Source organism: Saitoella complicata (assembly GCF_001661265.1).
Source record: "Saitoella complicata NRRL Y-17804 unplaced genomic scaffold SAICOscaffold_14, whole genome shotgun sequence".
NCBI lineage: Eukaryota > Fungi > Ascomycota > Saitoellomycetes > Saitoellales > Saitoellaceae > Saitoella > Saitoella complicata.
Window position 1 is genome coordinate 16,381 of NW_017567005.1, and position 20,453 is coordinate 36,833.

General features: G+C 53.4%; 11 protein-coding genes across 11 annotated transcripts; 6 read left to right on the forward strand and 5 right to left on the reverse strand.

Moving 5' to 3' along the window:
- Positions 1-417: 417 nt before the first annotated feature.
- On the forward strand, positions 418-1,510 carry SAICODRAFT_19626 (uncharacterized protein; the record flags this gene model as incomplete). The annotated part of the gene is made up of 2 exons (XM_019166135.1): positions 418-837; positions 893-1,510. Exons 1-2 carry the CDS (start codon positions 439-441, stop codon positions 1,508-1,510), a joined length of 1,017 nt encoding a protein of 338 aa, XP_019023545.1. The 5' UTR covers positions 418-438.
- Positions 1,511-1,889: 379 nt separating this feature from the next.
- On the forward strand, positions 1,890-2,734 carry SAICODRAFT_30615 (uncharacterized protein; the record flags this gene model as incomplete). Its single annotated transcript, XM_019167721.1, is given in 3 exon segments — positions 1,890-1,934; positions 2,049-2,470; positions 2,490-2,734. 3 exon segments carry the CDS (start codon positions 1,890-1,892, stop codon positions 2,581-2,583), a joined length of 561 nt encoding a protein of 186 aa, XP_019023546.1. The 3' UTR covers positions 2,584-2,734.
- Positions 2,735-3,677: 943 nt separating this feature from the next.
- Positions 3,678-4,170, reverse strand: SAICODRAFT_128729 (uncharacterized protein). The gene is made up of 2 exons (XM_019165404.1): positions 3,835-4,170; positions 3,678-3,792 (listed from the first exon to the last, which is right to left on the reverse strand). The coding sequence occupies exons 1-2, from the start codon at positions 4,045-4,047 to the stop codon at positions 3,739-3,741; spliced, it is 267 nt and encodes an 88-aa protein (XP_019023547.1). The 5' UTR covers positions 4,048-4,170; the 3' UTR covers positions 3,678-3,738.
- A 282-nt stretch (positions 4,171-4,452) lies between these two features.
- SAICODRAFT_25759 (BAR-domain-containing protein) lies at positions 4,453-6,339 on the forward strand (the record flags this gene model as incomplete). The annotated part of the gene is made up of 1 exon (XM_019166877.1): positions 4,453-6,339. The coding sequence occupies one exon, from the start codon at positions 4,453-4,455 to the stop codon at positions 6,337-6,339; it is 1,887 nt and encodes a 628-aa protein (XP_019023548.1).
- SAICODRAFT_128814 (uncharacterized protein) lies at positions 6,304-7,131 on the forward strand. The gene is made up of 2 exons (XM_019165405.1): positions 6,304-6,972; positions 7,032-7,131. Exon 1 carries the CDS (start codon positions 6,466-6,468, stop codon positions 6,895-6,897), a length of 432 nt encoding a protein of 143 aa, XP_019023549.1. The 5' UTR covers positions 6,304-6,465; the 3' UTR covers positions 6,898-6,972; positions 7,032-7,131.
- Positions 7,132-7,390: 259 nt separating this feature from the next.
- On the reverse strand, positions 7,391-9,126 carry SAICODRAFT_128820 (3-phosphoglycerate dehydrogenase, catalyzes the first step in serine and glycine biosynthesis). The gene has a single exon (XM_019165406.1). It carries the CDS (start codon positions 9,049-9,051, stop codon positions 7,630-7,632), a length of 1,422 nt encoding a protein of 473 aa, XP_019023550.1. The 5' UTR covers positions 9,052-9,126; the 3' UTR covers positions 7,391-7,629.
- Positions 9,127-9,364: 238 nt separating this feature from the next.
- On the reverse strand, positions 9,365-10,773 carry SAICODRAFT_93267 (NAP-domain-containing protein; the record flags this gene model as incomplete). Its single annotated transcript, XM_019171861.1, has 3 exons — positions 10,686-10,773; positions 10,447-10,542; positions 9,365-10,395 (listed from the first exon to the last, which is right to left on the reverse strand). Exons 1-3 carry the CDS (start codon positions 10,726-10,728, stop codon positions 9,365-9,367), a joined length of 1,170 nt encoding a protein of 389 aa, XP_019023551.1. The 5' UTR covers positions 10,729-10,773.
- Positions 10,774-11,229: 456 nt separating this feature from the next.
- Positions 11,230-16,241, reverse strand: SAICODRAFT_128837 (uncharacterized protein). The gene is made up of 3 exons (XM_019165407.1): positions 16,075-16,241; positions 12,115-16,003; positions 11,230-11,352 (listed from the first exon to the last, which is right to left on the reverse strand). The coding sequence occupies exons 1-3, from the start codon at positions 16,101-16,103 to the stop codon at positions 11,263-11,265; spliced, it is 4,008 nt and encodes a 1,335-aa protein (XP_019023552.1). The 5' UTR covers positions 16,104-16,241; the 3' UTR covers positions 11,230-11,262.
- A 243-nt stretch (positions 16,242-16,484) lies between these two features.
- Positions 16,485-17,741, forward strand: SAICODRAFT_66070 (alpha subunit of succinyl-CoA ligase; the record flags this gene model as incomplete). The annotated part of the gene is made up of 3 exons (XM_019170190.1): positions 16,485-16,642; positions 16,786-16,842; positions 16,899-17,741. The coding sequence occupies exons 1-3, from the start codon at positions 16,562-16,564 to the stop codon at positions 17,739-17,741; spliced, it is 981 nt and encodes a 326-aa protein (XP_019023553.1). The 5' UTR covers positions 16,485-16,561.
- A 152-nt stretch (positions 17,742-17,893) lies between these two features.
- SAICODRAFT_57795 (sulfur metabolism negative regulator SconC) lies at positions 17,894-18,479 on the forward strand (the record flags this gene model as incomplete). The annotated part of the gene is made up of 2 exons (XM_019169559.1): positions 17,894-17,957; positions 18,016-18,479. The coding sequence occupies 2 exons, from the start codon at positions 17,894-17,896 to the stop codon at positions 18,477-18,479; spliced, it is 528 nt and encodes a 175-aa protein (XP_019023554.1).
- Positions 18,480-18,556: 77 nt separating this feature from the next.
- Positions 18,557-20,280, reverse strand: SAICODRAFT_128872 (uncharacterized protein). Its single transcript, XM_019165408.1, has one exon. It carries the CDS (start codon positions 20,159-20,161, stop codon positions 18,635-18,637), a length of 1,527 nt encoding a protein of 508 aa, XP_019023555.1. The 5' UTR covers positions 20,162-20,280; the 3' UTR covers positions 18,557-18,634.
- Between the last annotated feature and the right edge of the window lie 173 nt (positions 20,281-20,453).

Below are 20,453 nucleotides of genomic sequence, written 5' to 3' on the forward strand. Positions count from 1 at the left end.
CTGCCTACACCCTCCATATGGTCTCGGCGGTCTCTTCGGTCGTTGTATGCGGACATTGTGGTGTAGAAATCGCGACCGGTATCGCCACCGCCGCCGTACGCGCCGTTTCCGTATCCGTGACCCCCGGCCCCATACGTAGATCTATACGGATGTTCATGCCCAGGGTGAGGGAGGGCGCGTCTCTCATCCTCCTCGGACTCATAATCGATGAGGTCCTCCGGGTCATGGGACTCCACATATGGTTGACGTGGTGTCAGTGGCATCTCTGTCTAAGGATGTTTTGGATGGGAGGAGGCGGTGGGTGTAGGTGTTGGGGTTAGGTGAACCATACGTCAGACTTTCCCCGGATTTGGGATGGTGCATGTAACGTGGACACCTCCCGACGTCTTCGCCTCCCCCCCCCCCCCCCCCCCCCCCTGCCAACCCAGAACAATCACAATGGACGAGGCAATCAGCGCAGACGAAATCGCCCTCTACGACCGCCAAATCCGCCTCTGGGGCCTCCAAGCCCAACAACGCCTGCGAAACGCTAATATCCTCCTCATCTCCCTCCACGCCCTCTCAGCCGAAACCGCCAAAAACCTCGTCCTCGCCGGAATCGGGCGTTTAACACTCCTAGATCCCTGCCGCGTCTCCCCCTCCGATCTCGGTGCGAACTTTTTCCTGGAAGAAGGCGATGTGGGAAAGGGGAGAGCGGAGGCAGTGGTGGAGAGGGTGAAGAGGTTGAATCCGAGGGTTGAGGTTGTTGTTGATAGGGGGTTGGTCGGGGAGAGGGATGAAGGATTTTTTGGGGGGTTTGATTTGGTTGTTGCGACGGAGATGGGGTTTGATGAGCTCGTACGTCGTGTCCCCCTCACCTTCCTTTCGGTGTGCTGATTGGTTTGGTGTGTAGGTCAAGATCAACAACCACTGCCGGAATACGAATACCCCATTCTACGCAGCAGCCACCCACGGCCTCTACGGCTACATCTTCGCCGATCTAGGGTCGCACACCTATACCCTCTCCTCACCCGACCCAAAAGCAAAAGTGGTACCCAGGCAAACACCACCAATGATCACGACCCCACACACAAAAACCTGGGACCCCCTCTCCACAGTCCTAGGCGAAGAGCGAAAAGAGGCATTTGGGACGGGAATGAGGCCGAAACTTAGGAAGAGGGTGAGTCCCGTCTTACCGGCTCTATTAGCGACATGGGATATCTATCCCCACATTCACCCCGCCCACCCCGAACCCATCGACCCAGACCCCATCACGATCGCAGATTTCTCCGCAGCAACACACTCCGCCGCCCGCTCTCTCGGCCTGGACGCAGACCTCCTCATCACGGAATCCTTCGTAGAGAGCTGGGTAAGCGGGTTCGGGACGGAATTGAGTCCGGTTGCGGCGGTGGTGGGGGGTGTGTTGGCGCAGGATGTGTTGAATGTGTTGAGTGGGCGGGAGGAGCCGATTAGGAATTTGTTTGTGTTTGATGGGGAGCAGGGAGGGGCTGGGCCGATTTATTCGATTTAAGTATAATTCACACGGTACTGTAAGGTTGCGTTCTAAAGTCATGCGAATCACGTGTAGCGCGCATAAAATCCTCGATGTCTCGATTGCGCTCCGCTGAAAACTTCGAGCAATTGAAGGAAACCGTTGCAGACCTTCAAGCAGCATGGGGCAGGTACGGGGAAGAAGTGGGCTGTTCATATTACGCTCAAGACTGATTTCAGACCTGCCGACGGCACCAGCGGTGAATCCGACGGTGAACTACCCAATGCTGCTAGGACGAATATGGGTGGACGCAAGGACAAAGGCGAAAAGAAGTACGGTAACAACCCTACGAAGCGCATGCTGAAGGATATTGAGAAGGCAAACGACAACAACCAATTCAAACAGTCGGTTTTGCGAAATGTCGAATCCCTTCCAGATCAGTGGATCTGCACCGAGCATGAAGGTAGCCCATGCTACATCAATCCCTTCACCAGCGCTCATCAACGGCTCAGCTCTCACCATATTACCCACTGGGCAGAAGCCATGACAATACCTCGGCTTGACAAATCTACCAAAGACCCCAGCCTTCGTTAAGTTCAACAAGCCTACACTATCACAATCAGACATCTACGGGACACCATGTCCTGCTTCTCTTCCGACTCCAGCAACCTCCATGGCGCACCTAACCGCCGTCGGTGCTTCGACCAGAAGTTTTCCCACGCCTAATGAACCTCCCTCAAGCCCATTGAAAGCTGCAGACGCCACTGATCTGCCCGGTTTCATGAACTTTGTCAACAGGCTTACACCCTCTTATGCTGGTTTTGAACCCTTCGTTGCTGAAGAGGCGCTGAAGTACAATGGTATGGTATTGGGTAATTTGCCGAATCTGCCACCAGGGCAAGAGATTCCAGGAGTGAAGCTGGGCCATCTTATGGCAATGAAACATCACTGGCCAGCGTTTAAGCACAGTAAGAAGGCTTGTCGTAAGTTGGCGGATGAGTTACATGAGATGGATCAGGAGGTCTTCAAGCCCGCTGTCTCGGAGACCTTCCACCACCTTGAGGATGACGGAGAGCTGTAAAAGGGATCGAGATAATGCTCGTGGCAATTGACTTTGAGAGGTAGCGGTTGGCAGGGTCTCGTATTTTTGTAATCCGCAAAAATCGACGAGTGGATACAAATTGACTAGTAGCAGATATTTTTTGACAGGACGGCCGCTGCCTTGTAGATTGGAATGCTGCCTTCCAGTAGAACTAGTTTTTGACGTTTTTTACTTTTGTAATAAGGTTCTTGGTGGATTATGCATGGTCCTCGGGTGTTCTGACGTCCAGAACTGCGCTTGTGTCTGGTTCATCCAGGAGTCTCCAATTAGATAGTGAATGCCGAAAATGGTATGGGTTAACGAGCAAGAACTATCGTGAGAAAGCAGCTGCGCGAAGGTCTATAAAGTGTATGTTTGGCTAGATGTACTATGCTATGTCATAGCGAGCAGACCTGGAGTCTCGTCTTACGTTTCATTTACGCCAATATTACCCCATGTACTCGCCTCAGTTTGAGCCAAGCCGTACCCGCATTCACGCATCAAATTGCAACGCTTTTCAGGATAGGCATTGATCGACAAGTCCAACTCTTTACTCAAGAAGTATCCCGGCTGCTCCATAGCCCACGGGTGCTCACGGTTGCGCTTGATCCAAGACTTGAGCATCGAAAAGGGAATCTCTATGGGGTTGAGATCCGGCGAATACGGTGGTAGGTACTCGATTCGACATCCATGATCGATGATCAGCTCCCGCACCCTGGGATCATGATGAGTGCCACATTTATCCATGACAACCACACTATGCTTTGCTGGGAAGGGTTTCAGTACGTTCAGCAGCTTATCGGCCACAAAATCCACGAACCGGTTCGCATCAAAGCTCCCTTGGTAGACCGAATGGCAGATCATCCCTTCTTGGGAAAACGCAGGCAGTAATGACCATCTCAGACCTCTTCGACGGCCTCGATCTTCACACGCGGGTGAACCATGTGGAGCATACCCAAACTTGCGGTAAGCAGACCTATTATCGACGGCCGTTTCGTCAAGGAAAACGAGTTGATCGATGGTGTAGTCAGCGAACTGGATGCTATGGTGGCTTCGAAGGGTAGAATTGCGCTGGGCAGCTCTGACTGAGAGCCTTTTCCGGGTCCACCCGATTTTGCGCAGGTATCTAAAGACATCGAGTTGGTTGAGGTCGGTAGCTAGCAATTCATTGATGCAATCAGCTGCTTCATCGTGATATAGCGTAGGAGTATTGCTGTAGAGAATCTGAATGTGCTACAAGCTTTTCAGTCAAGTCATGGAATGCCCGCGGGAGAGAGCATACCATCCCAATGCCATCTTCAATCTTCCCTGGGCGGCCTAGGTTTGAGTGTTTAGGAGCAGAGGAATAACCAGACGCGTCATACTGGTTCTTAATTCTGTAAACGGTGGACTTATGCTTTCCGGTCCATTCAGCAATGTCACTCACAGGCTGACCACGGAGCGAATCGCGAATAACTAGAGCGCGCACCGCATCACGAACTCGTTTACCTACCATATGATGACGCGTCCTGGTCTCCTAGGCCCTTGGTTGTCGAGTACGAAGGGTTTTTTGTCTCGACGTTTTTTACTGTTGTAATAAGGTAGCCACACGTGATTCGCATGACACGGGGTTGCTTGATGCAGGGTTCTTGTAGGTTGAGTTGGCACGCATGCGGCACGTCACCATTAAGGAGGCTAGGGGCCACCCTGACTGATACTTGGCACGTTGCCGTTCCGCGGTGAGTGTTAACAGTCCTTACCATTGGGAAATTGGCAGCATTCACTCCCGGAGTCTCTCTCCAGTCTCTTTTCCTGCACGGCAGTTTGGGGTACCGCATATATTCCAGCCGTTCTCTCGCTCTTGAAGTTCGCCATCAGTCACTCTCCAACAGCAGCTACAACGTCCAAGCCAACACTCACCATGCCCAACCTCAAAATCTCCAAGCTCCGCCAATTCCTAGGCGAAAAACTCGGCCAAGAAGAAAAAAAGACAATCCAAACCGACGTCTTCCAAGCCCTCGAAGCCGAAATGGTACTTCGTCGCGAAGGGACAGAGACGCTGCTCAAACACACCGAGCTCTACCTCCGTAACATCTCCAAAACAAAAGTCGGTGAGGGAGAGGGAGGGAATAAGGAGAAGGAGAAAGCTATGCCGGTTGAGTTGCTGGGAAAGGCGTTCGTCGGGCATGCGGGGATGTTTGAGGAAGGATCCGCGTACGGTACCGCCCTCTCTCTCCTCGGCCCGGCATTGATCAATATCGCTGCGCATCAAAGCTACCTCTGTGCCTCCACCGACACCCTCCAAAAGTCCTTCCAGGGACATCTAGACCTCCACGCCACCCTCCACAAACTCCAATCAAAACTCGAAGGCCGTCGACTCGCCTACGACGCCGCCAAATCCCGCGCCTACAAAGCCCGCAAAGAAGACGCGCGAATCGAGGAAGAAGTCATCGCCGCTGAATCCAAGTGGACGGAGACATCCGATGCTGTCGAGGAGTGTATGGAGCGGATTAGGGAGGGGGAGGGTGAAATGTTGAGAGCTCTGACTGGGTTCTTGGAGAGTGGGAGGGAGTTTTATGGGAGGTGTTTGGGGGAGGTGGAGGGGGTTAGGGGGAAGTGGGTTTGTGAGGTTGATGAGAACTTACCAACACCGAATTTGAGTAACGGGAGTGTGAAGGAAACGAAGGAGAAGGAGAAGGAGAGGCCGAAGATCGTTAGTCGGATTACCACCGGTACCATGGGCGGCAACGAGAAGCAGACGAATGGGTACGGCACACTCTCATCCTCCCCCCCCTCGATGTCAATGCTCTCGACACCCACCACATCCACACACACCAACCCCCGCCCGTCCCCAATGCAAAGATCCAAAACCGCACCGCTTCCACCACCTGCCCCACCATCCTCCTCCGCCCCACCCATCCTCCGCTGCAAATTCTCCCACGAACCACAAGACGCCGAAGAACTCGAACTTCACGAAGGCGATTTAGTCGTGTTGGTGAAGGAAGTCAGTCAATCCTGGGCTGTCGGGTATCTCTTGGATACGGATGGAGGAGGAAGGGGAAGGGAGGGATGGTTCCCGAGGGAGTTTTGTGAGCTTGTTGAGGACGGTAGTACTTCTGTCGGGGGAGGGGGGAGGGAGAGGAGTGGAACTGTTTCGAGTCAGAGGTCGACGAGGGAGGCTGAAGTCGATGGGAGGAGTAGGAGTGGGACGGTGTCCAGTCGGAGATCGAACCATGTCGACAACGAACCTGAGACGCGCTCGAGACGGGGAACGGTAACGAGTGTCCACTCCTCCCGCCTTTCAGCAACCGCCTACGTGGAAGAGCCAGAAGAAGCCGACGAGGAAGACGTCTTTGCCGACGTCAAGTTCGGGGGCGACAGAGAGGGAGAGAGCGGGAGTCCGTTCACGGATACCACCCCAACGGGTACAATCGGACGTTCAGTAGCGAAGAAGAGCCCGCCACCGCCACCGCCGAGTCGGAGTACGAAGCCCGGGATGGCCATGAGGAGACAGGAGAGTGTTGACGCATTCTATGCTACACCGTCTGCGTCCACTCACTCCCTCAACGACTCCTCATCCACCACACCCACCGCTACCGCGAACGGTAACGGCCGCTCCCGCAAGAGCAGTCTCAGCGACGTATTAACCCGATCGCGTAAAGCGAGCACAGCCAGCATCAAGCAATTGCAAGTTCAGGAAGAGAAAGTGGGGTTACTGGTCGCGGAGTGTGGGGAGTGTGGGTGTGATGAGTTTCAGGCGAATGTGTTTAAGAAGGGACAGTGTAATAACTGTTTTCATGCTCATTAGGGGGGCGCGGGGGTGAGCTGGTCTCACGATGCGTCCTTGAGCTTTCTGGGATGAAGAGTACGAGTAGAGATGGATAAGATGGTGAGGGGTGTATGAGCATGAATTGGGTGGAAATGGAGTTTTAGGATGTTTGCTAGGATGTTTGGACATGCTTGTTTTTTTTTCATTACTCTTTTGGGTGAGCCCGTATGCATATCCTGCATTGCCCTTTGTAACGTCGACATTCGCGATCCGCAATTGACGCACAGACCTACACTACCCACCACCAGGAAAACACAACACAACGGCAGACGCAGACGTCGTAGCACAGTTCAACAAAGACATCAAGACTCTTCTCAAGCAGATCGATGCATCCTCACTCACCGGAACCCCCTCGCAAATCACCCATGTCTTCCGCTCAGTCCTCTCCCCATCATCGCCCTCCACACCTGCGCAGACATCCGCCTTGCTAGTTGCGATGAGGTTGCGCGAACGAAGTTGATAGACGCGCGGATGTCTCACAAGGCTCCTTCCAGCCTTGTGAGGCAGCAAAACCTGAGGACACTATCGTACATTTAGAACGAATGATATCAACATGAACAACGTTTCTCCGTCCAAATGAGAGTGGGTCACCGCCATAAAGACCTTGTACATGTGCGCGATCGGTCTGTATTTTGCCAGCTGCTGACCGGGGTATGCTTGCAGATTTCCAGTCCGGCTAGGGAACCGTGAGAAAGAACCTCATTGTCTACACTTAGATTGTCTCTGCGTATGATTGAAATCCTCAAATATAACTTGCATCTATCAAAGACCAACTATTGTCTCTTTGTCGCCGGACGAAGCCAATCCACCAATTCATGCTCAATCCAAAGCACAGTGCGATTTCAGCATGGACCAGCCACGTCGGTCGCGATGGTTGAAGGGCAGCGGAGTGTCCCATTGTCACGGCCAAGATCTCATTTCAGCCATTTATCTACCTTCAGGATCTGGATTCTCTTCACCCTGGATATTGGTATAGAGTCTTGAAGTCAGCACAATTTAGCGTGAGAATGCGAACGAAGGCAACGAAACTGCGGATTCTAACTTCAGAGTGGTTTTAAACGCAAGTTCAGAGAAGCTAGGAAAAAGTAGAGTAAGGGTTGAATCTTTTATTCACCATGCAACATACAAAACCCCGTGTTGAACACACCCGTCTACCACATTATGTCTATCGTACTCATCCAAATGTAAATCAAACCATTTTTCGCTCTTCCAAGCTTTCCCAAGTCTCCTCTACCCAATCAGAAACTCCCCCCCATGCACACATCCACTTTAGTACAACAAACTCGTCCTGATGTTGTACTCCAAACCCTCAAGTCTGTCATTCAAGGTCTTAACAGCATCAGTTCCAACATCCGCCACATCAGCAATCAGATACGCAATGTCACCCCTAGAGTCCGAGAACTGCTTCTCGACGTTATACGATCCCAAGATGTCGTTAACGGTACGCAACACACCAGGGATATTCCTGTGCACGAAACAGACACGGACGGAGTGGGCGTCGTGGGAGGAAATGGAGCGGAGAGCGACTTCGGGGAAGTTGACGGCACCGATGGTGGAACCCTCGTTGATGTACTTGGTCAAGGCCTCGGCGACCTCGACACCGATCATGGATTGTGCCTCCTCGGTGGATCCACCGATGTGAGGAGTAAGGATCAAGTTAGGAAGAGCACACAGCTCGGCGGCCCATTCGTTGAGGTCGCTGGTGAAGAACTCTCCGTTCTTAGCGGGCTCATTGGGGAAGACGTCGATGGCGGCACCGGCGAGCTTTCCGGACTTCATGGCGGAGATAAGGGCGGGGATGTCGACGACGGTTCCTCGTGCGTTGTTGAGGAGGTAAGAGCCCTGCTTCATAGCAGCAAGCTCAGGCGCAGAGATAAGGTTCTTGGTCTCAGGCAACTCAGGAACGTGAAGAGAAACGAAATCAGAAGCACCCAACAACTCGTGCAAGCTGGCGATCTGGTTGGCGTTACCGATAGCCATGAGGGGAACGACATCGTAGTAGATGACCCTCAAACCCATAGCCTCGGCTAAGACGGAGAGCTGAGAACCGATGTGTCCGTAACCGACAATACCGAGAGTCTTTCCACGCACCTCCCAGCATCCAGCAGATACCTTGTTCCACACACCCTTGTGCATCTCGTTGCTTCTGTCACACATCTGACGTGCCAAAGCGATGATTTCTGAGATGACCAACTCGGCAACGGACCTAGAGTTAGAGAAAGGAGAGTTGAAGACGGCGACACCACGGTTAGCAGCGGCCTCCAGGTCGACCTGGTTGGTTCCGATACAGAAACATCCGATGACGGTCAAGTTCTTAGCGGCCTCAAGGACACGCTTGGTAATCTTGGTCTTGGAACGGATACCGATGGCGTGGACGTCCTTGATCTTCTCGATCAACTCATCCTCACCCAAGGAGGTCTTGTGGAACTCGACCTGGTAACCCTGCTTGGTCAACATGTCGATAGCGGTAGCGTTGACGTTCTCGAGCAAGAGGATCTTGACTTCCTCGTGAGAAAAGGGCTTCAACTGCTTGGGTTGAGGACCCTTGAAGGAGGAACGGCGATCCCGCGGGAAAGAGGCAGCGCTCGGCGGGGAGCCGGCGTGGAAGGAGGACTGGACCGGTGGTGAGGTGGACAAAGCCATAGACTTGATCTGGTTTGCGATATTGCTGATGGACTGAGGAGCTGACATCCTGGACGATACGGGAGATCTGATTGATCTTTGGAGGTTAAGCACGTCCTCGAGGCACCTCCCGTATTTTAGGACTATTTTTGGGCTGGGGCGTGACTCCTTAGTGAGCACGACATCTTGCAGCGAGCCGATTTATACCGTATATAATTATTAATTCAGAACGAAGACAGACGCGAAGAGACCAAACGAGTAATAAAAGTAAGAGAGAAAAAGAGACGACGAGGAGATCCAACACGCTTACGCTACTTCACGACTTGCGTTTTATTGACTTCCACCCAAGAATTCATGATTACGACATGAACGCACCAGCAACTTACGACTGCTTGCACTCAGCCTGGTCTTTCTTTCCAGCGCCGACCTCCTCATCGTCCTCGTCGTCGTCCTCATCTTCCTCCTCACTGTCATCGTCCTCAAAATCATCCTCGTCATCGAACTCGTCACCCTCGAGGTCGTCCTCACCCTCGAAAGCGAGAGCTTCACCAGTGAACCAATCAACGGCGCGGGGGATCAACTTCTCCTTGATGTCCTCACCAATCTGGTAGTCGAGCTCGAGACGCTCGTCAATGTCGGAAGCGGCATCGGCGGCCTCGTCGTCCTCGTAGTCGGGAACGGTGGGGGGAGAGAAGAAGGAGAAGAAGGAGTCCTGAGGAACAGTCTTCTTGACGATTCTGGTCTGGTTGGTGTTCTTGTTCCTCTGCTTCTTGGTCTCGACACGGACAGTCAAGTCCTTGTCCTCCTTCCACTCGATCTTGTCACCCTCCGCCCGGTCGTAGATGAAGTCACCTCCGTAGCCGGCCTCCTCCTGGTAGTAGTAGGTCTTGGTCAAGACCTTGTTGGTGAAGAACTCGTTCTCCTCAAACTCGAACTCGAGCTTGAATCCGGGGGTGTCGAGATATGACATGCGGATGTCGACGAGGTGACCGAGGGCGGCCTCATCGGCGGGGGTGATGATCTCAGCGAGGGAGAGGACGTTGCGCATGGCAGTAAGCCAAAACTCAGGGATACCCTTAACTTTGGCGGCCTCAGTTTGCTCCTCCTCCTCCTCCTCCTCTTCCTCTTCCTCATCATCCTCAGTAACCTCCTTGCCGACTGCGACATCCTCATCAGTAGCCTCCTCCTTACCAGCAACAACCTTCGCACGGGTCTCGTACAAAGGCTTGTACTTCTCCAAGAACTTCTTCTCAAGCTCCAAGATCTCAGCCTGGAACTCAGCCTCGAGCTTGGCGTGCTTCTCCTGGATACCCTTCAAGCCAAGGATCCTGCGGCGAACGGCGGGAGGGAGAGACTCGACGTAGCCGGAAGAACGGCCGACGAGGGAACCGAGCTTACCCTGGATCATGGAGACTAGAGCGGGGTTACCGGCGAACGCGGAGGTAAGATCGTCGGCGGACGGACCTTGTGCTTCTTCAGAGATGGTGGGAACGCCGGGCGCCTTGGACAAGGATCCGATGGGAGCCGAGACGGAAGCCGGGGTGTTCTGTGGGGTAGGAGCTGTAGAATAAAGAGGTCAGATTCATTGTTCGTTTTCGGTCATGGATCAAAACAAGGCGTCGTCATCGCCTCCCAAACACGTCAACGCAACGATTTGCGGCGGGAAGAGGGTGACGAGACGAGCACCAAGGGGAAGAACGTACCGGCAATATCGTCCAAACGTTTGTTTCTGATGTTCTGAGCCATTATGGATTACTCGATGATGGGACTGCGAATTTGTCTTGACTCGAGGAGGTTGAGGCAAGTTTTAGTATGCGGCGGTTTTTGGGACCTGGCGCGGCTCGTGGGGGGGGGACAACGGGGACCTAACGAGTTTGGTTGTTGGGGAGAACGAGAAGTAATTATTGCTTGATTTGTTGAGTGGATGCTTCTACTTTATATCCCTTCATCCTGTTGCCAAGAACAGCAGCACGGGGGCTGCCTGATGACGATGCCCAGAACGCGTCTGCGTGGGGACGTACGGTCAGACATCATCCGAGGCTTAGCAAAGCAAAGAACGTCAGCCCTGAGAAGCTCCAATTGCAATTCTATACCTACGCAAACTAGAGATGCATTGCCAAAGAAAACAAACGAGCACATTCATAATCCACAATCGCAAGCCCGCGGGCCATGCCCAATAAACTCCCGTATTCCCTTCCCAAAGCGTATCATGTAGAATAAAGCCATCACTCAAACGTCGGGTATCACTCACTCATCTCATCTAATTCTAAGCACTCAAGCTCAAGCACTGGCGACACCCTCCCTTCCAGCCAACTCCGCCAACCTTCTAAGGTTATCCACCTGCAACCAACTGGGCACGTACGTCTCCAAGTGTTTCACAGAACGGGCCTCCGGGATCTCGTACGTAGCCTGATCCAAGTGCTGCGTGTCCAACAAAAGTACTTCGTGCCTGTCATCGGCCTTGACTCTGCTCGCGACCGCCTTCAAGATCTCGGGAGAGATGGGGTGCTCGTAATCAGCAACATAGTATGCCGAGATGAGCTTCTGAACCTGCGTAGGCGTCAAGCACCAACAGATATCAAAGATGAGGTCGATATCGGTAAGCGTGGCTTTCTTGAGCTGCAATAGCTTCGTCGCCTGCTGGAGGTGCTCAAGCTGAAGGACTCCCTCGGGCATGTCATGAGACTTGCACCATTCCTCCAATCGGGTCACGTTGTAAGCCATCTGCAATCCACGCTTCCACGACAAGAAGTTGCGACGCATCAACAAATCGTTAAACGCGGTAACACCGATCAACTTCAATAACTCGATGACGACCTGCTGCACAATCGAGTTCTCCAGGTAGTAACTCCTCATCGCCTTGTAGACCTTGTTCAACAAGTTCAACAAGTCGTCCATAGAGTATTGCGGCGCAGAGTTTGTCTGCAACAACTTGTTGAAGAAGCGACCATTGTCGTTGGTGATGAATCCAGGCAAAGACTGACTCTCGATGAGAGCAGGGATAATCATCTTGTGCAACCTGAGCTTAATCTGCTTCATCCAGGTGTGGTAGATGTTGAACTCCAAGCTCTCGAGATCGTGCTTCACGATGGACAGGAGGCGGTCATACTCCTGCCACTCGGCATCATCCATATCCGCGCTCGCACCACCATGAAGAATATCTCTCTCGGTCGCGACCACAAAGGACAACATCTCGTGAACATTGGACAACCAGAACGCACCAGGAATAATAGCATCTTCAAGCTCGTGAGTCATCACCTGCTCCTGCACAGTCTGCATGACATTCGCAAGGAACCGCTCAGACTCCTTGATGAACCCATACTTCCACATCTCGGAGGTAACGAGGTTAATAAGGTGAGCCGGGAAGAGGATTTCCCTCTCGCTCGGCGGCGTCTGCAAGCTAGGCTGAGGAATCTTCAAACTCTGGATCAGACCGAGCATGACCTCCTCGTTCACCATATCATCCTCTTCCAAGATACGCATGATCTCGTCGTTGACATCTTCCTCGATGGCGGGGAACTCCAAGTTAGCACGGAGCTGCTGAAGCTGACCCTGGTTGGTGATAGCGACAGAGGCAGGACGAGCAGCATACGCCGCCTGAGACCCAAACCTCGACAAGTCACCGTTAAGACCATCCTCGCCAGTACCAAGGGGCATGTAACTATGCCTCTTCGCACCACGAGCCGCACGCATCTTAACCATAGGACTCTCGCCTCTAGGCGGACTCTGTCCCACGGAAGCCTTGCCGTTGAGAGAGTCGAGGGCAGACAACCGACTGACCTCCTTCTTCAAGCTCTCAACCTCCTGCAAGAGACCATCCCTGGTCCCCTCCTCCTCCTGGGATGCAGAAATAGAAGCCTCGAGCTCAGCAGCCTTCATATCAAGACTCTGCTTCAACTCCTTGCTTTCCTGCTCGATACGGTCGAGGTTAGCATGAGACTCATCCAACTGCGCCTGAAGCGTCTGCATCTCCTTCTCCAACGCAGCAGCCTTCGCCAACGCCTCCGTCGCGCGGCCAGCCTCAGTCTTGAGCGTCTCGTTCTCGGCAACAATGGAAGCGTGCTTCTCCTGCCAGCCACTAATCTGCGCCTCAAGCTGCGCGAGCTGAGCCTTGAGGTCCTTGTTGTTCTGCGTCTTCTCCATGAGGTTCTGCTGCAACTCAACGACCTTGTTCTCGAGACGATATGAGACTTCCTTGAAGTGACTCACGCTCTTGGCCTCGACCTTGAGTTTCTGCAACTCATCCCTCGCCATCTTCCGGCGCCAGCAAGACTGGAGGTGAACAACCTTCCTACGGGTCTCCTTGTACTCACCCCTGGCTTTGCTACCCCTCCACGCAGTCTGGATCCTCGTAGCCGCAAGATCCTTCTTCGCACCACTCGCCTTCTTGCGGACAAGGTACCCCTTGAACAGAGCCTGTACCTTAACAACCCCCTCGCGGGTCTTAACATACCTCTTCCTCTCGCTCTGTCCCCTCCAGACCTTCTGAATCGTGACAGCAGCCTTCTCCTCCTTCATCTCCTGTACCCGCTTCCTAACCGCATATCCCCTAAACAGAGCCTGCGCCTTCAACACACTCTTCCTGATTCTCAAATACTTCTTCCGCTGCATATTCCTCAACATATTCTTCTGAATGAACGTCGCGGCGGCATTGAGACGGTCGCTTCGGAGTTTCTCCATAAACGCCAACAACCCCGCGCGGAAAAAGATCTTGGTAAGTCCGAGCTGGAACTTCTCCTCTTCCTGAATCGTCGCCTTCAGAATCTTCTCCGAGAATGACCGGGGCTGCTCAGGCTGCCACTCATCACTCTTCACCAACATATAATACCGCGCACAGAACTCCTCATACGTCCACCGAGACGGGAACCCCGCACAAGAGATCCTGATGGTCTCGAGGACACCACAAGCACGAAGCTGGCTAAGCACCATCTGCGGCTCAAACTCCCAAGCAGCCTTCTTCTCATTGGGTTTGATACAGCGGATGTAGTGTACGTTGGTAGAGTTGATAGTATTCATCAAATCAATCAACGACATCTTAAACAACCCACCAAGCGTCGGCTTCTTACTCCCCGCCCCAGCCCTCTTCATCGGTCCCAGTTTCGGCTTCACCACCTCTGCCCCATCAGCTGCCCGATCGACAGGAGCAGCAGCAGGCGCAGGCGACGAAGCAGGCCCCTCCTTCGCCGCAGCAGCAGCCTTGAGCACCTCAGCCAGAAACACATTCTCACTCTTCATCAACACCTCCAACGTCTCCTCGGGCACACTATCCCGATTCTTCTCAATGAACCCTTCACTCTCATACTCAACATCCAACGCATAATGACACACCGTAAACGCACTCGTCCCGAACCTGGGTTTGCGGAAGACATTCTCATATTTGTCCTTATTCCCGGGCGGCGCAAAGTTATCGTATAACTTGCGAACCCAACCTTCGTCCGATCCAGCCGGAAGCCTCGATTCCTCATCAAGGAGGGAGAGAATACCCAACTTTGCCTCAATGAGATCAATACAAGGCTGATTATCCGCGTAATCAATGAACGTCCACGGAATTTCTTCCCTAACATACTCCTCCTGTTCCAACTTGAACACATGCTGATTGAACTCCTGTTGCAACTTCTCATTCGCATAATTAATGCAAAACTGCTCAAAAGAATTCTTCGCGAAATGCTCGAATCCGTAGATATCGAGGACACCGATGAAGTTTTTGACGTTGCCGATGACTTCGGGGGAGGCGAGGGAGGTGTTGATGTTTGCGACGAGCCAGTCGAAGAGGGAGGCGTAGATGTACTTGGCGACGGAGTCACGCACGACGAGGGCTTGTTTCTGGTTCAGGTTGGTCTGGATCTTCTCGCTCCTGGTCGTAATCTGCTTTTTGACCATCCACTTTGCCAACCCAGCAGCATCAACCCCCAAGAGTTTACACGCCGTAACCAAATTCTCCTCCGTACTCGCAAGCACAGCATCCGTCCTCGTCGCGCCAATCTGTACATTTCCAAGATGCAACAAAGCCGCCAACACCTTGAAAATATCATGCTGCACCTCGGCATCGACACCAATCGTCACAAGCGCTTCCCGGGTAGCCACGAACTCCGCGGCGTCATCGACACCACTAATCACCGGATCCCCACCCTGATTCAAATACTCAAACTCCTCAACCGATTTCAAACTCCACTCCTCCCTCTCCTTCTCCGTCGCACCCGCAACCAACTGGTAAAAAATGTGATAATTCCTCTCGGTAGCAGGCTGAAACACCAACCTACTCCGCTCCAACAAATACGTCCGGATACGCGCCCCGACAATATCCGCCCCCTCATCAAACATAATCTCGATATACTTCCCAAACCGCGAAGAATTATCATTCCTCGTCGTCTTCGCATTCCCAAACGCCTCCATAATCGGATTCGTCGCCAATATCGCAGTCTCAGTACTCGACATCTCACCCGCAACCCTCTTGCCCGTCGCAGGTTTGTCGGGATCCTCGACCGTAGCGAAATACCTCATGATGTACTTTGCACTCACGGTTTTTCCAGCACCAGACTCACCACTCACCACGACCGTTTGATTCGTCTCGTCACGGAGCATACACCGATACGCATCCTCCGCAATCGCAAACAAATGCGGTTCCAGTTCGCCCCGTCTCCGCCCGGCATACATCTGCACGATTTCCTGTCCATACAACGAGACGGGCGCAAATGGGTTCGCGGCAATCAGCACGATCCCAGAATACGTATAAATCGACAACTGCGAATACCTCGTCTTAATCGTATGCAACACAGCCGGTTCATTCAGATACGACAAATTCGTCAAATCTTCCGTCGCTTCCAGAATCGGCGGGTTACGCAATGGCGGTAACCCATGATCCTCGGGCGAGTCTTTGTCGAGTTGGTCGAGTGTTGTCTCGACCGTTTTCGTCTCGCCATTATCCAGCGCGAACTCCAACGTGACCTTCTCGCCGTCGATATATCTGTTTGTTACCGAGGCGTTTATCCACCCCTCGTTATCATCCGGGAACCAACATCGGCTATATCCAGATGTGAGTCTCCTGAAATGCAACACAGCACACGTAAAGCGAGGAAACGGGGGGTAACGTACGTCCCGATGTCGAACGCAATGGTTGCCATATTATTCGAACGATTCTACCTGAGCAATTATGTGGTATTTCAAGGAGTGTATGCTAGTATCGTTGTCGTTGTCGTCGTTGGTTGTCACTGATTGTCGTCGGTGGTTGCTTGGGTTACTGCAGTCCTTGCAAGCGGTGTGGTGTTTACATGGAACCGAACTCGAGTCCTCGTACGCAGGGCCGCTCCTCGTAAGCAGCCCCCCCCCCCCCCCATTCATCTCACAAATCCCCATAACCAAATAGACAAACAATCCCCTCCTAACCTCCCGAATAAACCCTTCCCCATCAATCCCTCTTCTCCCCACACCCACTCCTCTTCCCTCCGTGCGCTCCCCGCTCCTCATTCGTGCACGTTCGGCACCTGCACCGAAACCACGCCGCTAACTTCCGAACGCGATTCCAACAAGCATCATCACCGAAGAATCTCCTTTCACCCCTATACCAACAACACGGTTCAGGATGTTCTCTAGATCTGTTGCTAAGCAGGCTCGTGGGTTTGCTACGTCCTCTGTTAAGAGGGGGTATGAGGATACGCTCAAGGTGAGTTGTTTTTGCACAATTGTGCCATTCATCCGCGCATGTCCTCGAAGAGGGGGTGTCAATTGGGTGTAGGGGATCAATCGCGTTGCGCGGACGGGTATGGGTTCGAGGAATGGAGGTGCTGACGATGTTTTTGTGAACAGAACTTGAAGATCAACGCCGAGACCAAGGTCATCTTCCAGGGTTTCACCGGAAAGCAGGTTCGTCCCCCCCTCTTCCCCTCTCCCTCGCTCTCCTAACATCTCGCTCGCACAAGGGAACCTTCCACGCCCAACAAGCCATCAACTACGGCACCAAAGTCGTCGGCGGCGTCAACGCCAAAAAGGCCGGCACAGAACACCTCGGCCTCCCAGTCTTCTCCTCCGTCCGCGAAGCCCGCGACCAGACCAACGCCGACGCATCCGCCGTCTTCGTCCCCCCTCCCTTCGCAGCCGAAGCAATCACCCAAGCAATCGAAGCCGAGATCCCCCTCGTCGTAGCCATCACGGAAGGAATCCCTCAACACGACATGGTCCGCGTCGCCCAAATCCTCAAAACCCAATCCAAGACGCGTCTCGTCGGTCCCAACTGTCCGGGGATTATTGCGCCGGGGCAGTGTAAGATTGGGATCATGCCCTCGCATATTCATCAACGTGGACGTGTGGGTATTATTTCGCGTTCGGGGACGTTGACGTATGAAGCCGTTAACCAAACCACCAACGTCGGACTCGGACAATCCCTCGTGATCGGGATGGGCGGGGATCCCTTCCCCGGAACCAACTTTATCGACGGACTTAAAGTCTTTCTCGAGGATCCTGAGACGGAGGGTATCATCCTCATCGGTGAGATCGGTGGATCGGCTGAGGAGGACGCGGCGGAGTATCTGAAGCAGTTCAACCTCTCCCGTGAATCGCCCAAGCCTGTCGTTTCCTTCATTGCGGGAGTCACTGCACCCCCCGGAAGGCGTATGGGACATGCCGGAGCTATTGTTGCTGGTGGAAAGGGAACTGCGAAGGCGAAGATCGAGGCGTTGGAGGCCGCTGGAGTTGTTGTCGAGAGGAGTCCGGCGAGGTTGGGACAGTCGTTGTATGACCAGTTCGTTAAGAGGGATCTTCTTTGAGAAAGAGTAGCGAGTAGCATTGCAGTTGCTGTGAATATAGTATATCTGATCGTCCAAGTCTCGTGACCCCTGACCAGCCAACCCCGACACTCTTACGCAACCCGACTCGGTCACCCCCTCAACCAACCAACCACCAATAATAACAAACAACAATGTCCGCTGAAGCCAAGCCGCAAGTCAAGTTGTCCACTTCCGACAACGAGGAGTTCATTGTTGGTGAGTCCCGCATCCACCTCTTTCCCTCTCAACCACCATTTAACCCCCGCTTCAACAGACCGCGACATCGCCGAACGCTCCGTCCTCATCAAGAATATGCTCGAAGACGTCGGCGACGCAACAGAAATTCCCATCCCCCTCCCCAACGTCTCCGCCAACGTCCTCAAAAAGGTCCTCGAATACTCCACCCACCACCGGAACGACCCCATTCCCGACCCCTCCACCTCCTCCTCCAACGACCCCTCCGACGAAATAATGTCGTCCCGCAAAAAATCAACCGATATCGACGAATGGGACGTCAAGTTCATGCAAGTCGATCAAGAAATGTTGTTTGAGATTATTCTTGCGGCGAATTATTTGGATATTAAGGGGTTGTTGGATGTTGGGTGTAAAACTGTGGCGAATATGATCAAGGGGAAGAGTCCGGAGGAGATTAGGAAGACGTTTAATATTGTGAATGATTTTACGCCGGAGGAGGAGGCGCAGATCAAGAAGGAGAATGAGTGGGCGGAGGATCGTTGAACTGTGTTAGTCCACCTATAGGCGCGTGCGTACGTGAGAGGTTATGCGAAATATATATTCCCTCCTCAAACGAGATGCATCGCCGTTCGACACCCCTCTATAGCACGACAAACCCCATTCCACGGTAGTACGCTTCCTTCACCCTACATCACCCGTTAAGCGGTAGTAACGTCGACCGCCGCTGCAGGAGGAGCAACAACGGCCGGTGTTTCCTCTTGTGCTTTCTGCTCTCCCGTTGACATTCCTTCACCCATGATCACATCATCCCCCGTGACATCCACCTCCACCTCCCCCTCTTCCGCATCCGCATCCCGTGGCATCAAAACATCCGTTCTCTCCTCCACCTTCGCCTCATCTCGACATTGACCCTCGCCTTCAGCCCCGTTCACACCAGGCGTCTTCTCCTTCTCATACAAAATCGCCTCGGGATCATCCCTCTTCTGCGCTTGTAGTGCCTCGTACTCCTCCACGCTGATTCCCATCCTCGCCGCCGCGCGTTCGGCTCTGCTGGGTGGTTTGATTTCGTCCACAACCGGTCCCTCCACCTTCGCTCCTCCCTCGGCCTCGGTCTCGGTCTCGGCCTCGGCCTCGGCCTCGGGTTCTTTATGTGTTTTGTCATCTTTTTCGTCATCGGAGTCTTTATCCAACTCGGCATAATTGATCCGTCGACCGCGTGTACGGGTGGAGTATGCGCTCCCACCCCCACCCATGAAATTCTCCAACATCTTCCTCTGTCTCTCGACCTTCTCCGTGCGTTTCTGGTCTCTAGCTCTCCTCGCCTCCCGTTCCTCTTCGACTTTTTCATATACGCCCACCACTGCCTCCAGATTCCTCACGAGGGTGGAAGTGCCGGAAAGGAAGTTCGCGCGTAGAGAGCCGGAGTTGACGGTGGAGATGAGGGTACGGAGGGTGGAGAGGGATGAGGCGCCGGGGGTCCAGGAAGATGTTGTGGAGGATGTTGGGTGTTCGAGGTAGATCCGGAAAGGAGTGTATGGCGTCGTTCCCGCAACGAGCCAATACCTCGTCTTACTCGTGTCCTTCCCCAGATCGCGTACCCCCCCATCACCGAAATCCTCTTTCTCTTTCGGAGCTTTTTGTGTGGTACGGATCGAGTTCCGGGGTCCGCCTGATTTGAGCTCGAGTTCGATTGCCGCACGGACATCTTTTGAGATTTGGAGTGCGGCGTCCATACACCCCTTGATAATCTCCACCCGACTCTCGAGTGGCCAATCGCCCCAACTCGTCTCGTGATCCCTCGTTGTTGAAACATTGGGGAGTCCGGGCATGATATACCGTTCCCGCACCAACAACTGAATCAAATCACACAAAGCCCTCTTATGCTTCCCCGGCTCAATCAGGATCTTGCGATTCAAGACAAGCGCAGCCAAGCGTAAAAAGAAGTCGAAAACAGCGACATAGCCAGCCTCGCCCTCCGCGACCATCAACCCTCTCTCCAGATCTTGTGGACCCATGTCTGTGGCGCCGTGCATCAACTCTAACTCTGCGAATCTGATTCGGAAAGCGATGAGTGCGGCGATTGTGGGAGCGTGGTCGTGGAGGAGGGAGGGTTCGGTGAGATCGAGGTCTTCGGGGGGTGGGGAGAGGGAGGAGGCATGGGACGTGAGGGAGGCGCGGCGGTCCGGTGTTTGGGAGAGGGGGGTTGCTGAGGTTGTTTCTGCCATTGCGGTATCGGGATAACAAACAAATTGGTTTGAAGTCCCCGAAAGTTGTACGTGACGTCCGTTGAGCGCGTGGAGGGAGACGCGACCCTTGATGAGATTTCTGAAGACGTGATTGCGAGAAGGTAGGAAAATGCAGTTACATATTGCACACAAGGGTGAAGCTTTCATGTATTCTGTCCCGATAATCACGAGATTATGTGTGGACCCTCGGCACTCATACCCACAATTGCCGTCCAACGACACCCCGCACCCTTCACCACCATCAATCCAACTTCAACCATGCCCGACTGAC

What these genes read in the sequence shown, in the direction of transcription:
- SAICODRAFT_128837 (XM_019165407.1), bottom strand. Translation starts at nt 16,103, where the DNA reads ATGGCAACCATTGCGTTCGACATCGGGAC. An exon ending in ATTGCGTTCGACATCGGGAC is followed by an intron (nt 16,004 to 16,074) that starts GTACGTTACCCC and finishes ATCTGGATATAG; the next exon opens with CCGATGTTGGTTCCCGGATG. An exon ending in ATGGTGGTGCGAGCGCGGAT is followed by an intron (nt 11,353 to 12,114) that starts ATGGATGATGCC and finishes TCTGTGAAACAC; the next exon opens with TTGGAGACGTACGTGCCCAG.
- SAICODRAFT_128872 (XM_019165408.1), bottom strand. Translation starts at nt 20,161, where the DNA reads ATGGCAGAAACAACCTCAGCAACCCCCCTCTCCCAAACACCGGACCGC.
- SAICODRAFT_128729 (XM_019165404.1), bottom strand. Translation starts at nt 4,047, where the DNA reads ATGGTAGGTAAACGAGTTCGTGATGCGGTGCGCGCTCTAGTTATTCGC. An exon ending in TTGAAGATGGCATTGGGATG is followed by an intron (nt 3,793 to 3,834) that starts GTATGCTCTCTC and finishes TTGACTGAAAAG; the next exon opens with CTTGTAGCACATTCAGATTC.
- SAICODRAFT_128814 (XM_019165405.1), top strand. Translation starts at nt 6,466, where the DNA reads ATGTTTGCTAGGATGTTTGGACATGCTTGTTTTTTTTTCATTACTCTT.
- SAICODRAFT_128820 (XM_019165406.1), bottom strand. Translation starts at nt 9,051, where the DNA reads ATGTCAGCTCCTCAGTCCATCAGCAATATCGCAAACCAGATCAAGTCT.